Below are 18,116 nucleotides of genomic sequence, written 5' to 3'. Positions count from 1 at the left end.
ATTGACATACAATTATGTCGTAAAAAAAATAAGTTTATTCTGAAGAAAAATTAAAATTATCTACAATTTTAGTCCAACACAATATGTTTTGTTTACATATCCAGCCAAAAGGATTTACACAAAATCTATGACGTAATCATAATACATATTGATGAATACCGTGAAAAATTTATTGTAAAGTTTGCTCAGTAAAAGAAGAAAACCAATTGGTTTTAAGGAAAAAATTTCATAACAGTTTTGAAATCCTAAAAATGTTGTGTTATCAAATAATTATCCTCATAAGTATATTTCCAAAACTGTAGTATTTCATATTATGAAATTATAAATTATGTCACAAATTATAAAGTAAAGATTAAAATTATTTTAACAATTCACTATGATACCTCATAGGAGGCCTGTGTCCCTGTAGTGGGAACATCTCGTATGATAATGGTGATGGTGATGTCAATGACGATAGTGTGGTGGTAGTGCTAGAGTGCGTTTCACGAAAGAGTTCCCCTGCCGTTATGTTGGCATACCTGACTGTCAAAAACGAAAATATTTTTTTTTAATCAAAAATGACAGAGAAAATATCTTCCCGTATCTTACGGGGTCGGCTGCCTAGAAAGGAGAATATTTTCTCTGTCATTTTTGATTAAAAAAAAATATTTTCGTTTTTGACAGTCAGATAAGCCAACATAACGGCAGGGGAACTCTTTCGTGAAACGCACTCTAGTGGTGATTATAATGATTGTGGGGTTACATTGGTGGTGCTCAATAAAAATTGACATGTATTATGAATATAGAAAATAAAGTCAGCAAGGAAATATAAATATGTTTTTTGAAACACCTTCATGATAATATTGATCGTGTATATGATGAAGGATGAATGAGGCTGAGGATGATGAAGTTGGTGGCAGTGATGTTTATGATGATTATTATTTATTATCATAATAACATCCCCTATGATGGCATCATCCCCTGGCTCCTCTTCCACTGCGCCCCCTGGCGTCGGTTGTGGTTCGCGCGGGACGACTTGTGCTGTTCCTTCCTGTTCCTGTTGTTCAGTACATCCTTGTTCTGTCCCTGGCCTTTTGGCGCACCGATGACGTCAGCGGTCCTTAAATTGTTTTAGTAATAATAAGACTAAAATCTTCGGACTGATTTGATTATTTTATACATTTGGATGTTGTGAATAAATCAAAAGTACTCATCTATATTATATTTCATCAATAGAAGTAACTATTATTTTTTTATACTTTCTCTGTACCTAAATTTCTCGTACATTTTTTATACGTCTTATTCACAGAAAATTTTGTAATTTTTTTTATTTGTAAATTGTTTAATTCGTCATTTAATGTGCTACCTATAATTTGAAAAATATTCAATACTAAAAAAATGTCCTATAACAAATAATAAAGTCTATATTACCTAGGTGGTGCTGTTGGTTTATTTCTCCGTCCCCTAGCCGCCATATTGGTTTCCCGTCTCGCTCGCACCTCCTCAGGATTGACGCAGAAGTTCCTTCTATCTCTTTCGCTCTTCTCTTGGCTAGAAATCGTTGCGTCTTCTTCACTCTCCGATTCTTCAGATGCCTTTTGCAACCATAAGTAATGATTAAGTAATAAATTTGACAATTAAAAGACTTTTTAACGGATTTTAAACGCGATTTATTCAATATATTATTTTCCCGACGTTTCGAACACTTTACAGCGAGCGTGGTCACGGGGAAACTGTCTAATCTCAATAATATAATGAATAAATCGCGTTTAAAATCCGTTAAAAAGTCTTTAATTTCTAAATGTATAATACTCGCGTAAAATCAAACACTAGAAAATACAATTTATTAAATTTAACAAATAATAGGTGTTTTAAAATTTGTAACAAATGTCGAATAGTTTCTTATTTTTAAACAAAAATTCCTTTCCTACATCAATATTACCTCATCATTCCTCCTAGAATTAAGCAAAGCTCGTGGGGTAACAAACGGTCGTCTGGGATCCTCCGCCATATCGGTGGCCGGAGCGACTCCGTCCGAATCGTAGGTGTCGTCGTATTCATCTGAATATAACGCTTCTTCATCGCACACCAGACTGAAAAAGGATTTACATAGTGAGTTTTGTACCAGATTAAAAAAAAAACTCAAGCTTTAATGCAGAAAAAACCAGGTAAATTTTACACGAACATAAAGGTTGGAGGAAACAGATGCCAGAAAAGAAAAGAAAAAGGTTATTAGCTGTAGATGGTTTGCTAATTTTTTAACTCTATAAATACATGTACGCGTTGTCACGGCATCACGTGTGAACGGCTGAACCGATTTCGACAATTCTTTTTTATTATATTCCTTGAAGTACGGGGATGGTTTTTATGTAGAGAAAACGTAAATATGTCCCACGGGCGAAGCCGGGGCGTACCGCTAGTGTACTTATAAATTACATATTATATAGAATTAAAATTAAGGTCTCCAAGTTCCGATTTACTTATTTTTAGGTAAGGATTGCTGCATGTTTAAAACATGGGTCCTCAACTATATGCCGAACTTTATTAAAATCATTTAAACATAATATCAATGTAATCATAATATTAAACTCTTAAAAAAACTTATACTCACTTATATTTACTATAAATATCCACTCTATTCTTAATCTCCGTCTTATCATTAAGCATATCCTTCAAATCCTTATATTTCGACTTCTTTTTGCCGACATGAATCTTGGTCAAGTCCACATCGTCTCTAGTCATGATGTCGAACTGGTCTCCATCAAAAACGTTCAGTCTTTCCACACCGGTCTCCAGGAATTTCCGGTCTACTGGGTCTTCTGGTATTATGGGCAGGTCTCTGTCGAGTTCTGAAAATCATTATAATTTTTTAACGATTCCAAAAAGGAAGATTTTCTATGTTTGTCTGTATGTAATGCTGAAACTACAACACAGTTATCTAATGAAGCCAGATACGAAATAATAATCAAGGTAAAAAAATTGAAAAAACAGATTTTTAAACCTGATGTGCTAATGTCATTTCATTCAATTTTATATTAACCCAGATAAAACACAGAATTTCTTGACATAGTTAGTATTTGAGGGCACTGGACATAATTAGAAAACCAATTTTATTTTCATCATTTCTTTAAAATATCTATACATATAATAAAATCGTAGGAAAGTCAAAACTGTACATTGAATATTTTTTTAAAAGAATACATAATCCATGATCTATAATCGATATAGAAGCCAAAAATATAGTTTTTAGAATTTTTGTCTGTTTGTCTGTTTGTCTGTTTGTCTGTTTGTCTGTATGTCTGACCGAGCTAATCTCGAAAAGTACTGCATAGATTTACTTCAAATTTTGCATGAATATTCCTAAGAGGTCGGGTGAGGATAGTTTAAACATATTATCATGATATCACCTTCGGGGGAGGAGCTGTGAACCTTTATTTTTCTTACATATTCCGTGTACTACGACTGCGTACAATCTAAAGACTCATGTTTAAATGTTGGTTTCGAGTAAGCCATGCTATTATCTAGCTTTACAAAATAAAAACTATGTCATTTACGTAATTTGGGCAGAGAAACAGTTTAATGAATTTAGTAGTATAAAGACAAATCTGAAACAGCGCCATCTATGAGATTTCGTAAAAATCAAATCAATTTACATGTTAACACTACTGAAAATACTGTTGAAAATTAATAATTTAAATATAATCATGTTATTTATTTAACTCTTTAACCCATAGCTTCCCTTCCCTATAAGGTGCGCTTATATTTCGTGTGAATATACTACATTTTTAAAAGTGAGGGTAGATGTTTATTATTTTAAGTCAAACTAGACACCATTACAATCTCAGAGCAATATTACAATTAATCTAATATTGATTGTGTTCATTGGTTACATTTTTAAAATCTTCGTGTTTTATAAATTTATAAAGAATAGAAAAAATTCGATCACGAGGCGGGACTCGAACCCACATAATTTCGTGATCGAATGTTTCTATTCTTTATAAATTTATTATTTATAAATTTATATTTATAAAGCATTTGAATGTCATAAAACCAAAAATATCAAATTCAATCTTTGTGTTTTGTGAATTTTCACCATGCGTTCCCACAAAAGGTAAGTTGTTACTTTTATAGGTATTTATTATTTATAATGATAGCAATTCATGTTTTTTAAAGTGAAACTTTTATTACATCGTCTCAAACTTTTTGGTCTGTGTAGCGCATGTCGCGTGACGGTCGAACCGTACGATAATTATCGTACAAATACGATAATTTTGTGCCTAAGTTTCACTTTTACCGTGGTTTCATAAAACCACACAACATTTTTATTGGTTTTATAAAGGTTTTATATTACACTTTTAGAATGAAATAATAAAATGATGAATTCTTTTTGACTTTTACAAGATTTTGAGGTGCGTTGGGAACAGTAGTTTGTTGATAAAATTTTATTTGTAAGTAGCTTTTTTTATAGATTTACAGTTAACTTTTGATTTTTTATTTACAGATTCAATGTTCATAAAATTATATCGCCTTTGGAAGACGATTTCTGCTGACAATTTTACAACACCACTTGAAAATTGATGATTTGATGATGAAGATAGTGGCAGCGAGGATTAAGTGGAAATTAGTAATCATCCGCTTCGTCAATTTTTGACTGAAGTTAATGTCCAACGTATGGTTCAATCATTGGAAGTATCTCGGGTAATTTTGGAGGATATTTTTCAGGAAGGAGAGAAGGGGCAGCCAACCACATATCAAAGTACTACGTTTTAGTACCGAAAACATAAATTTTGAACCATATGAAACATAAATTTTGCACTCACAACTGTACAAGTTATGATTTTTATTCTGACTTTGCTGTTATCTGATTATAATATTTATAGTTATGGCTATCGACCGTACTGGGATGAGAGTACATGATATACTCATCATCCAGGATTGCATAGAGCATTTTCATACTGAAAAAGATGTTTTCTTTGAATCGTAGTTGCTTCATTTATTTATTTTTAATCATTTTACATAATATGTTTTATATTTGCCCATTTTCATTATATTTTGTAAATAAAATGGAACCAACATAACTTTGTTGTGTATCATTTCTCTATTAATAACCCGTAGGCATATTCTTCCAAGCGCCCCATTTAAGGTGCGGTCCTGAAATTTTAATGTATACTTTTGCCTAATATAAGCTCAAGCTCATTTTTAGATGAAAATAACAAAGAGAACTTATTTATTAAAATTTAGTAGATAAAAGAAATTATGTTACGATTTTATAAGAAAACACAGTATATTTATTAGGCGGCGGTGATTTTCCAGGCAAAAGATATTCATCAGCTCAATAAATTTGAATAGTATGTTGTTAGTTATTCTTTAAATTCACAGATTGTAATGAGCATTTCCGCATGCAAGTTGTATCATAGTTTTGACACATTAAAGTTCCAACAAAACCCTCAAATTTTTGAGCAGAGTTGAGCAAGATAATTTAAAAAATGTGCTGTGTATTATAGAAAAGGTTAGTTCGTTGATAATTATTATTTCTTCATCATTTACATGTTGTTAAAATATGTTAGTAAAAATAAACTTTGACTGTTAAACTTTTGTTCAGTATTTACCTGTATGATTATTGCTTGGTAATTAATATGTATATTTTCATGTCGTATAGCTAATTATAAACATAAGTGTGATGTGAAACTAGCTGGATTTATTTTTACACACTCACAGCCATATATTTTATATTAAAATAGTGTTAATAGTGTAAATCATAATATTTTTTCACAATTAAAAATATTTCCTTTTTTCTGATGGTATTGGCATCGAATTAAACCGCGCTGTCGTTTCGTTCACTAAAAGTGATGTTATGAGGACCGAATATGTAGCCGCCTCAACTTACGGAAACGAGAGTAACCTGCGTTGTCTGTTAGTTATTGTATAGTCGAATTTAACGTTACATGGAAATTGGAATCTAAATATATTATGTATACTTATATTAAATCTGTACATGAAATATATTTCCTAAATAACTATCACGGGGTGATTAGGGATCGACACTGATGCCAACGAAGCAAACAGTAAAATTTTTGTCCGTCTGTCTGTCCGTATAACCGTTATAGAAACAAAAACTACTCGACGGATTTAAACGAAACTTGGTACAATTATTTTACATATTCCTGAGCAGAGCAGTAAAAGTAGAGTTAAAGCTACACAGAAATCATATTGTATGAAAGAATTAATGTTCTCCTTATTATATAAAAAATATCTCCCGACATCATAAATGTATCTTTTATGGTTGACTCACAATAACACGTGTAACTTCCGATAGCTTAGGAGTTCGAAGCTTTCTGATTATATTTGTCTATAACACTCTCAGTCCGTTTCAACTCAATTTTTATTTTCATGCATCAGTGCCACCTAAAAAATCTTTATCTCGAAAATCGAGCAAAGCTAAGAAAATGAGAAATAAGAGTTCTCAAGAATCGTTAGAGGTAAGAGGCTTACTATAGGCCGAAAACAACATGTGTTATGCCGAGAACCTGAAACCGCTTCACAACGAGAATTGCGGCTCACAGCTGACCGCGAACGGCATGTACTATCCCGTGAGACCGAAACCTTCACTGAGAGGGTATAATGTCTCACAGCTGATCACGGCCGTCATATTTTATCTCGAGAATCTGAAACTTTTACTCAATATGAAGACCGTTTGACAAATGATAGGGTGCACCATAATATTATTCGATCTCTTGAAGATGAACATGAGCATAAGCAATGACTAGAGTAAGGACGCGAATATTACAATTAATAATTGAGACAAAAACGATTAATAAGTTTGTTTAATGAAAGATTAAGAATTGAAACTATTCGGTCTCTGGAAACGGACGAATAGCGAGAGGCCCCTCTTACTGCAGACAGATTTCGACATAGTCTTAATGACTTAGATTAGAGGTAAACATAGAAGATCAATCTACGAATTCGGTGGTGGGGTCCGACAAATATAAAAGTGGGTTTGCTTATAACCTCACAATTGATTACAGATCATCTTCTGTATAGGCGATATTAACGTAGTATGTTATTTTTGTAATGCTTTAAAGTGGAGTAAGGACAATTTTAGAACATGTTTCATCAGGTTAATTCGTATGTATGCAGTTTTAAATCGACATTAGAAGCTTTTCCTCAAGATGGTGAATGGTGATATTAATATAAAATTGTTATAAATGCCGATAGACGGACGTCTATTGGCACTCAGGAACTTCCTGGGCGTGTTATAACGCCCAGGCCACAGTATTACAATTTTTTCTACAGCAGGGCGACGAATGTATTTTCGCATAGCAACGGAGGGGAACTCGCGGGGGGTCAAGTGACGCGGGCCACGTACCATTAACATGCTTAGTTTGTGGTACCGAGCGCGAAAGAAAGTCATCGTGTTTTTGTTTTGTTACTATGTAAACTAACGTAATTTAATACTTAGGTACAATATATTCTATAACGGTGCGCTCAAACTGTTAGTCTACATTTAATTTAGATTATTATTTGAAATACTAAGTAATGTAGAATTTAAATCACATTCATTCATGTTTTCCTCAGATTTTCGATTTCCTCCGATTGATTTTCTTATCAGTGTTCAATTTTAATTTAGTTAAATTTTATAAGAGACAATTAAGAACATTCAAAAATAAAGTGTCACGTATTTTTTTAAACGACGAATGACGAAAAACGACGTAATCGCGGACGAAGTCGCGGGCAACAGCTAGTAGTAAATAAGACCATTATTTTAATTCTAATTAAAATTGAATAATAACATAAATTGATGTGACAACGTCTTATAATTCGATAGTGCCGGCTGCATGCACGAAAAAACATGACTCATGCGGCGTTACCTCTCTCTGAGGCGTTCCATGTAAGGCTTGAAGTGCAAGCGACAGCGCAGAACGAGCGACAAAGAAGCACAATCGGCCTTAAGACGTTGTCACGTTCAACTATCGTCAGTAAACCTACTTTACAGACAACCAATTTTTTTTATTACATATCACTTACTTCTTAAAGAATCCGCCAATGTTTCTTCCAATATGCTATTAACAACCCTGTCCACTTGGAAATCATAATATTCCAAACACTTTAATACAAAACCATCTCCTAAATGCGGCAATATATCCTTAACTTCACTAATTAACGACTGTTCTCGAATGTTCTTCGGTATTTCATTATCTGTGGACGGCCCCGCTCTATTGTCTATGTTTTCAACATGGCCGTTCATGTTGTTGTGATTCGTTTGTCTATGGTCTGATTCTGGTATGGGTTCGTCCAAATTCGAGTATATTGCTTGCAGAATAAAGTCGGTTTTTACTGAGTCACTGATTTTAAGGTTTAAGGAAGATACACAAAAATACTATATGAAATTTATGAGGTTTTTATTTTAAGCGTCAATGGAAAGGGCGCCAAAAATATTAATTATCTGCCTGAAGGGCGCAATATCAGTAGAAAATAACAATCTTTTGACAAAAGAAATACATCAAGCAAGGACAATTGAATTTAAACAACAGAATTAACTCATCTTGATTAAGTTAAAATACAAAATGAACTGAAAATTTAATTCCCAAAAAGTATTATTTTCCTCCTTTTTTTGGAAAAAGGATACATTTCCGGGTACGCCTGTCTCAACATATCAATATCGTCGTTAACAGGATGGCACAAGTGGTAATCTTTTATAAGTAATTTTTCTGTTAATGCGTCCATCATTACTGAGAGATACGCTTCCACATGATTTAAAATGTTGCCTCTGTGGAAAAAAGGTAATTATAAAGGTATAGAAGTTAGAAGTTTTTTTGATGATTACTATATTTTTAAATTTTATTTAGCCTTAAAATACGATAATGATATGCGGCTGGTACTAAATATTGTACACGAAGAATTTGAATGCTATAAAACTAAATATTAAATTCAGCGTATGTGTTTGCAAACTTATTTTTTTTTCAGAAAAATATTAACTACTAGCGGTCCGCCCCGGCTTCGCCCGTGGTACATGTTTACGTTTTCTCTACATAAAAACCATCCTCGTACTTCAAGGAATATAATAAAAAAAGAATTATCGAAATCGGTTCAGCCGTTCTCGAGTTATGCGCTTACCAACACATTTTGCGATTCATTTTTATATATAAGAAGACTAGCGGTCCGCCCCGGCTTCGCCCGTGGTACATATTTACGTTTTCGCTACATAAAAACCATCCTCGTACTTCAAGGAATATAATAAAAAAAGAATTATCGAAATCGGTTCAGCCGTTCTCGAGTTATGCGCTTACCAACACATTTTGCGATTCATTTTTATATATAAGAAGAAGAAGTATAAAGGTTATGGAAATAATTTTTATTTTCCTTCTAAAATTCTTATTGTGATATTACAGAACACCACTTCGCCCTTACTAATTGCAGATTTTATCGAGTTCCAATAACAGAGCCTATAACTTCAAAACGAAAGAAAACTGAAAACTTACTCGCCACTAAATATAGCGTTTTTATACACAGCTAATATTTCTCGGAACACGTCTATAAGTTCCGACCGGATAAGGTCTATCCAGCCCTCCACTTCTGTGTATTTAACACTAGTTGGATCCCCGACTTCTTCTAACTTCTCGTAGAGGTGCGGAATACCGTGCTCGTAGACTTGGACTATACTGAAAACATATTATTCTTAGGAGAAAAACACTCGATGGATTTTATTGAAAAAGATGTATGTTACTGAAAATACAAAATATTCTTGTGAAATTTATGAAATCGTACTTTCTTAATTCAAGTCTACTTAGATTTTGAGTTAAAAATTGAAAGAGGGGTATCTTTTAAAGAGACACGAAATATTACACAAAAGAGATGATGTTATATTATTATGCTTGTATGTGTGCATGACCATACATTAATATTTGTTAAAAAGAAATTTTTCATGTTATTTTCTGTTACCCTTCTCTCTATTACACTGTCCTTTTTCCATTATTTATATATTTTATCATCATATTATATAATAACTAGCTTTCCACCCGCAGCTTCGCCCACGCAGTAAAAGAAAAACCCGCATAGTTCCCGTTCCCGTGGGATTTCCGGGGTAAAACCTAAAAAAGTAGCCTATGTCCTTTCTCGGGTAACAAAATATCTATATACCAAATTTCATGCAAATTGGTTCAGTAGTTAAGGCGTGATTGAGTAACAGACAGACAGAGTTACTTACGCATTTATAATATTAGTATGGATTATCATCGCTCACCTTAATACAAAATTGGTAGTGCGGAAAATATGTGCGCTTTTCGGATAAACTTCCACGAATATCCTCAACGTCATGGCTGTATCCAGCAGGTGGACCACCAGATCCTGAATCATGGAGAATGTCAGCTTCTCAACACCCTTAGAACTGGGAGGTCTCTTGATATCACTGATTTGAAATGTCTCCGGTAAGTTCGGTGGATCCTCGTTCTCATAATCTTTGTTTACTTGCAGGATTATGTATTTAAATGCCTGAAAACAGATTAAACTTTTAAATGAGTAAAAATAAATGTGTGTTGGTACAAGTTTAGGGTAGTTCGAAAATTACTATCTAATTTTTAAATGTTAGTTCAATTAATTCTTTATGAATATTTAAGTATTTTGTTTAGTGTACTTATGCGATGTGTATAATTTTATCTATGTGTATTTATTATCTATGTTTACAAAACCGAGCAATAAAATTGTATATTTAACTGCATCTAATACTTTTGTAGGGATTCAACAAATATTGACTCCAATGCCTTGATAGATATTGCTTATACACATTTCTTAATACGAAAATTTTCAATCTAGAATGAAATAAAGTCGGAAGTGATACGTCTTTGGCAAGATTCAAAGTTACCAAAATCATCGCCATGACGTGACGGTCTTGCAATGACGCGACCTTGAAATTTTACTCTCGATGCGCTTGAAGTTTCACTTCAAAATTATTGTAGTGTGAACGTCACATTTACCTCATGTACAAATGCTAAAGCTTGTGCGGTATCAGCCTCATATCGTGGCTGTAGCATATACACTGATTCTATTAATCTCGCTACATGTCTATTATTGTCTGAACCGTATGTTAGACATATATCCCATAGCACCGGTATCGTGAATATAAAGTTGTCGTATATTAAACTAGCCATGTGCTCCTTTGTCATCCAATGTGTCTGAAAAACAAGTTGTTACTTGTTACGCTATTTAACCAACAAATAGAATCAAGTATGATGAAGTGATCTAAATAGAAATGGTCCTAAATAAAAAAAAATAAGTTTTTACAGTAACAGTAGTGGAGTAGCAATAAAAAATTAGAGCCTCTTTCACTTGCAAAACAATTTTTTTTTTCTTTATTTCAGGGAACAAATGTTTTTATATTTTTTTATATAGAAATAGCCAGGCATTTGACTGCACCATTACCTGATGGTAAGTATTGATGCAGTCTATGACTCTATGAAAGGGCATGCCTGCCTAGATAGAGCCTATTCACTCTTGCCTTGAAATATAGTTACAGGTAAAGGTCTTAATATAACTTAAAACTACGGCCCATATGATTTTCATAAACATAAAATTTCCTCATTGTTTTTTATAAACAAATGTATTATAAACAAATACACAAATACTTATAAATACGAAAAATTGTATTAATTCACAGATGTATGTTTGTTACTCTTTCACATGAAAACTACTGAATGGATTTTTACATTTGGAATGGATGTAACTTCAACAATATAAATAAAATTTACCTACCTTACTCTCCTTATTAGTAACCAATCTACTAAATACTACAAACACAAGCCTCCGTATATCTTCATACAAGCTTTGGACCTCTTTACACTCATGAGGAGGGATGTACGGAGGGCTAGCCTCTTGCAGGAACGATATTAACGAGTCCATACACTGTGTGTGGTAGAGCACTGTACTCCAAAATCTGTGGATGACTACTGATAAGACTTTTCTTTATGTTTTATCTATTTACAAGGGGTTTAAGATGTAAATAAAGGCATTTCTACGCTTTCTTTGTATCAAATGTTTATTCTCCATGTCTTGAAACCTACTTATTACATAATATTAAGTCCTTTTGAAGAAGCAAAAATATTGGTTAAATTACTCAAAATTATGCAAAATACAAAACCACACAGTGCCTACATTCTTCTGTATCTGTATTTATATTTATATTTTTTAAGATCAACTGCATTTTGATAGTAACAACTTACTTATGATGCTTTAAGCTCAAGAGCCATTTTAAATTTTCCAAATATTTTTATTAAATTACTCAAAATTATGCAAAATACAAAACTACACATTCTTTTGTCATGTTTCTTTAAAATCAACTGCATTTTGATAGTAAAAACTTACTTATGATGCTCTAAGCTCAAGAGCCATTTTAAATTTTCCAAATATATTGCCATTTTTGACCTCCATGCATCAACGGCTCCAATAACTAGATCACTGCCAGTGGGAGGTTTTTCATATAATATTAAATCTCTTTTTTGAAGCCAATATGGATCCTGTACAGAGAAAAATAATGTTAAATATGTCTTAACACGCATATCTCTTCATAAGTTGTTAGATTTAATTCACCGTGAAAGAATATTACTATTTGAGACAGTATTATAAAATTAAACAGTTAGTTTTTGATGAAATTATTTAGTTTTATAGTACCTAGTATGGATTACATATTATAATAGTTTGATACATATTATATATAACAAACTATTTCGATACGAGACTTAGGCGTTATTATTGATAAAAAGCTAACATTTTATCCACACATCGATGCAATTCTAACTAAAGTATCCAAATTAATAGGTTTTATAATACGTAATACAAAACAATTTAAAAATTATAGAACTAAAATAATTTTATATGTATAATTTGTGTTTATGTCGCAATATTGTAGAATATTGTTCTCAAGTATGGTCTCCTTTCTATGACGTGCACAGGAACAGAGTCGAACGGATTCAGAAAAGATTTTTGTCCCTACTTTCTTATCATCACAACCTACAGCTTTCTTCTTATTCCGAAAGATTAAAGTTTTTTAAATTATGCTCCCTAGATAACAGACGCAAACTTTTAGATATGGCATTTTTGCATAAAATATTAAATGGTAAAGTTGATTGTCCAGAACTTCTTAACCATATAAATATATCTGTGCCTTGTAGACAGAAGCGTCCTAGCTCTTATAAATTATTTTTTCTACCCTCATGTAAAACAAATACTAAATATAATTCACCTATTACAAGAACTTTAAGACATTATAACTCGTTGTTAAATTTAGTAGATATTGATATTTTTTCTGATAAATGGCCTGTAATGAAGAACAAGATTATAAAACTTTTTTTGTCCTAATTAAATTCTTAAAACAGCATAATTCCAGTCGCTTGGTGCAGGTATATTTATATGTATGATTAAGCTGTTTTAATATTTGTTATCACTTTGTATTAATTTCATAAATTTATGTTAACGCTTGTGTGTAAGCTGTGGTCACATATAACCGGTTGTGCATACGCCAACTTATATATAAAAACTGTATTTAGCCTAAGTACACATGTAACGACCTTTTGTGATCCTTAAATAAAGAAAAATAAAAAAATAAAATAAACTATTATAATATGTTACGATAAAAATACCATATTATATGGTATTTTTATCGTAATAAATATCTATCTGTTTTATATATCTATGTTTGAACAAAACCTTTTAGCGATAACGAAAGTTCCTCATACTTAACAATTCTATGGTCGGGGATTCCTAGAAAAATATTTTGCATTATGTTGTTGTATTAGTAACTTACCAAAGCTTTGATTTTTTGAACTACGCCAGAATCCGATACAGATATTGTTACTTTATCCACCGGTAAGTTTTCAGGATTCTAAGAAATTAGAAAATAATTAAAACGTTATTATGTGGCACATTGTACAATAAGTTTTTACAATCGTGAAATACTTACGGAAAATACGGAACTCGCAGTATTCATACTTGAAAAATGTTATGATACCCTTGTAGCAATTGGAGAAGATATACAATACGTCTAAAATGTTATAAATACTAAATATAATTCTCGTTTTTCTACGTTTATCATACGCCAGTCGTACTCGGACACTTTATTAGCGTTTTGAGTTTTGACGAGTTTTGACATTGAAATTTGAAACAGATGTGAGCTGAGCTGTCAACTGTCATGTGCAGTGTTGCCAGTTGCCACCTCGACTTTCTAAAAAGGGCAAGGCGCGCACTCTGAAAAGGGCTAGGCTAGGCTATAGTTGTAAAAAACCCATTAGCTACCGTTATTTAACTAAATTTTTGGTTAGCTACCCATAAAGTGCGGTAAATAACGGTTAGTTATCCGACTGCAACCTATAAAAATGGTACTGTGTTTTGTTTTTTTGTAAGTCACTTAACGTAAACTGAACACAATTTAAGTATCTAAAATATTCATACTACAAACCTATACTTATAATAAATAACATAACATAAACGACTGATACCTACCTACTATACATATTGATTAAAATAGATTCTTTAATCATGGCAACATAATAATTATGAAATGAATAGCCTAAAAACGATAACCTTTCATCATCTCATGCTGCCGCGCCGCGCCGGCGCGCAACCTCCCCCCGCCCCCGGTTATTAACGGTTAATTAACCGTTAATAACGAAAAATGCATTTTTAACCGCACGGTTAAAATCGTTAATAACCGGCTTTACATCTATGGGCTAGGCTAAAGGGCCTTTTTTTTGGTTTAATTACAATTTTGTAAAATGAAATGAAATGAAATGAATGTATATAAATAAATTTTACTTCGACTCCGAACATTTTGATTGGTAGACTAACCTTAATTAGCCAATCAGAACGCTCAGCGAGTAAACAAACCCTATTTTGACATAGTAAAATGGCATAAAAAATATAAAATCGACTCCATTTTGAGTAAATTCGAAATAGTGCTTGCCCTTGCCTTGGGGTTAAAAAGTAAAAAAATGTGTTGAAATCTATCTTAATATATATATAAATCTCGTGTCACAATGTTTGTCCTCAATGGACTCCTAAACCACTTAACCGATTATAATAAAATTCACACACCATGTGCAGTTCGATCCAAGTTCGATCCAACTTGAGAGATAGGATAGTTTAAACATGTAGGTACCACGGGCAAAGCCGGGGCGGACCGCTAGTTGAATTATATAGAATATTCAATAATATTATTAATTAATTTTAAAAGTTACTTTAAATCATTCGACTTAGTGAATAATAAAATTTTTTTTTAATCTGTCATCTTCTTTGTCATCTGTGCGCCTTCTTTGACATATCAAGACCTAATTGACAATTGACATTTTTGTTTTGACTTGAGCACATCAGCCAGCGGTTAATTTAAATTTTATAATTTATAATATCTAATGGTGGCAGTACACATTGGGCCAACGTGTTGGGCCAACGGGTTGGGCCAACGTGTAGAGAGCTACTTGGCGGTATGTTGGCTTCATTAGCCTAGTTGGCGCCAATATTGGCAGGCCAACCGAATGTTGTCGGTTTTTTGTGCACACATCAAAGGATCTTGGCGCGCTCCACAAACAGCGTTCACACGTTGGTGTCTTGTTCAGTTTGTTGTTACTCGTCAGCGGAGACAGTATCGTTGCGCGTCAATGAAATTTACGTTTAACCATGTTCCGATAGCGATGGCAGCGCCGAGGTTTTACAATTCGTAGATTTGTATCGACATGAAGGAATAATTTGGAATCCACGGCATGAACTACACAAAAATAAAACCATATGACTCAATAAATTAGATGTTCTATTTTCTATTTATTATATTATTCTAGATGTTTTTCTTATCTAACTTTCATACAAAGCGATAAAAAAATGAATATATTTATAAAATGAGTAAAATAGTATTAAAAAGTTACTTGTTCTTAAAAATTAAATAACAATATACCTACAATGAGCATTATTTTGATCAAATTGTGCTTTATTACGTAAATAATATTATCATTTAATAAAATAATATCTAAAATCTAATCTTTAAAGTTTCGTTTTATAGGTAAGTAGTTAAAATTAAATTAAATGTAAAATGTACACATTTTAAACATTTGAAAAAATCTAAACATAATAATGTTTTATTTATACAGTTATAAAAAAAGGACAATAGAGATTGGAAAATGGTATCATCGCAGACGGCAGAGTACACTCATTGTTATTGATGCACATGTACGTAATAATTAAACGCACTGTATATAATTAAATTGCCGCGGCTGCAAGAACTTCTACGGACTACGTCCATCTTTGAAGCGCCAATGCAGAATGATCAGTACGCCAATGTGTGAACAGGAATCTTGATATCCTTCATTTTTTCCCTACACGTTGGCCCAACGCCTTGGCCCCATGTGTACTGCCGCTATAAGCTAAAAACATGTTTACAACCCATAGTTTTGTATTATGAAAACGATTATATTTTTTCATGGTTTAAATTGCAGCATTGGTTAGATTTTACATGGTAATGAAGAAAGCCGGCGCGGATCCAAAAGTTAGGAAAACTTTTGTCCGAAACTGCGAACAAAAAGTAAAAAACAACCACAAAGTTGTTCATGATGTTGCGGGATCATCAAAATCTAGTGCAGTGCATTTAATTAAACCTATAGATCAAGAACTTGATAAACCCACGTTGTGTTCGAGTGAAGTTTTGGCAAATTACATAACTGACGCCAAGAACGCATTACCGAGGGCTAATAAACTTGATGACTTGAATCTAGATAAAGCCCAACTTAGTAGTAAAGTAAAGTATTCATTATTATTATTTGGTCTATGTTCCTTTCTATGCTATTTTCTGTTCACTGTCAGTTCAAAAAACATACTTGAACCATTTTTGTACTATACCTCTATGAAGGTTACCAATATCAGGTAACTATTGCTATAAGAAGGTAGTCCATACATATTGATAGACAAAAATACATAATGTAAGCTTCCTTCCTTCCTAATACTTTCTACCTATGTTTTAGAAAGAAAGGGACTAATTCTTTCTTATATGGTTTCACAATTTCTATACATGTTCAGTTAAGTTTATCTGTTTGTGAAACTGGCAATATTATACAAGTCTTAAAGTGGTAAAATAAATTATTTATCAGCTATTTTATGAGCAAGTTTGGAAAATTGATCATTAGAGTCTTAATACCTCATCATCGTCACCTATTAATATATTTATTTTTTCAGGTGACAAAAAAATTAAACTTCCACTTCAATGACAGGATATACAAAAACTTAGTGGAACTCAATGCCGATGTTGCCTCCTCAAAAAATAAGAAAGAAAAGAAAGTAAGAACTAATGTGGTGAAGAAGGATCTAGAACCAAATATAGAGGATTTCTGTCAGGAAGAGAAACGCGAGGATGAATTGCCGCACATACCAGTAATAAAGCCTAAAGTTAAACCTGTGAAGAGAATTGAATCTAGCAACTTACATAAACTTGTTTCATCTTTTGAAGTTTTATGACAAAGAATATATGTTAGCATATTTTGTTTTTAAATTTAAAATGAAAATTTCTAAAACAATATTACATAAAAATCTGTCTATAACCTTAATTTTAAATACAAACAAACAATATAATTTTGTGTTAAATTGAATTCTTGTAGTTATTAAAAAAATTGTGATTAAATGTACACAAATTAATGTAAATAAATAGATATTGAATTCTTGAAAAAATGTTATCTACATTTAACATGATAACCTTCCTTCTCCTTGATTAAACTTTGTGAAAATTGTTAGATATTATGACTACTAAATGGGGTCAAATTAAAAAAAAGCACACACACACAAAAGTGGGTTTTAAATTCAGCATAAATCTATAAAAAAAATTTGTACTATTTTTATTTTTTATTATCACTTTGAATATTCTTATTAGTTTCTTCTATGATGTAAAATTTTCGTTGTTTAATTTTAATAGGAGCTAAATTACATATGTAAAATGAAAAATGTTTGTAAAGATATTGTGATATAATCATTTCATTCTTGCATACATCTTTGATGTTGATTCTGTTACAGTTTACTCAATAAATTATGTGATATCTGTGTGAAATTGCTGCATAAAAAGTGTCCAAACTCGAGTAAACTTAATTGATACAACATTGATGACTCATTTAATTCATAAGTAG

General features: G+C 32.2%; 3 protein-coding genes across 3 annotated transcripts in view; 2 read left to right on the top strand and 1 right to left on the bottom strand.

Moving 5' to 3' along the window:
- The window catches only part of garz (Sec7 domain-containing protein garz), a 437,193-nt gene that overhangs the window by 86,757 nt on the left and 332,320 nt on the right, over positions 1-18,116 (top strand). The gene's annotated exons all lie outside the window — the stretch shown is intronic.
- Positions 922-14,108, bottom strand: LOC149481285 (activating signal cointegrator 1 complex subunit 2). Its single transcript, XM_089705499.1, has 13 exons — positions 13,928-14,108; positions 13,772-13,849; positions 12,334-12,485; positions 11,725-11,905; positions 10,950-11,147; positions 10,220-10,467; positions 9,459-9,638; positions 8,606-8,746; positions 8,005-8,321; positions 2,591-2,828; positions 1,922-2,072; positions 1,411-1,574; positions 922-1,099 (listed from the first exon to the last, which is right to left on the bottom strand). Exons 1-13 carry the CDS (start codon positions 13,952-13,954, stop codon positions 943-945), a joined length of 2,232 nt encoding a protein of 743 aa, XP_089561625.1. The 5' UTR covers positions 13,955-14,108; the 3' UTR covers positions 922-942.
- LOC149481284 (uncharacterized) lies at positions 15,330-17,540 on the top strand. Its single transcript, XM_089705990.1, has 3 exons — positions 15,330-15,339; positions 16,446-16,744; positions 17,179-17,540. Exons 2-3 carry the CDS (start codon positions 16,463-16,465, stop codon positions 17,455-17,457), a joined length of 561 nt encoding a protein of 186 aa, XP_089562116.1. The 5' UTR covers positions 15,330-15,339; positions 16,446-16,462; the 3' UTR covers positions 17,458-17,540.

This window comes from Colias philodice, chromosome 17, assembly GCF_061535455.1.
Source record: "Colias philodice isolate Cphi_HAF_F1 chromosome 17, ilColPhil1 Martin Lab GWU primary, whole genome shotgun sequence".
In the NCBI taxonomy this organism is placed as follows: domain Eukaryota; kingdom Metazoa; phylum Arthropoda; class Insecta; order Lepidoptera; family Pieridae; genus Colias; species Colias philodice.
The sequence above is the reverse complement of the archived record's forward strand: the minus strand, read 5'-3'. Positions and strand labels throughout refer to the sequence as shown.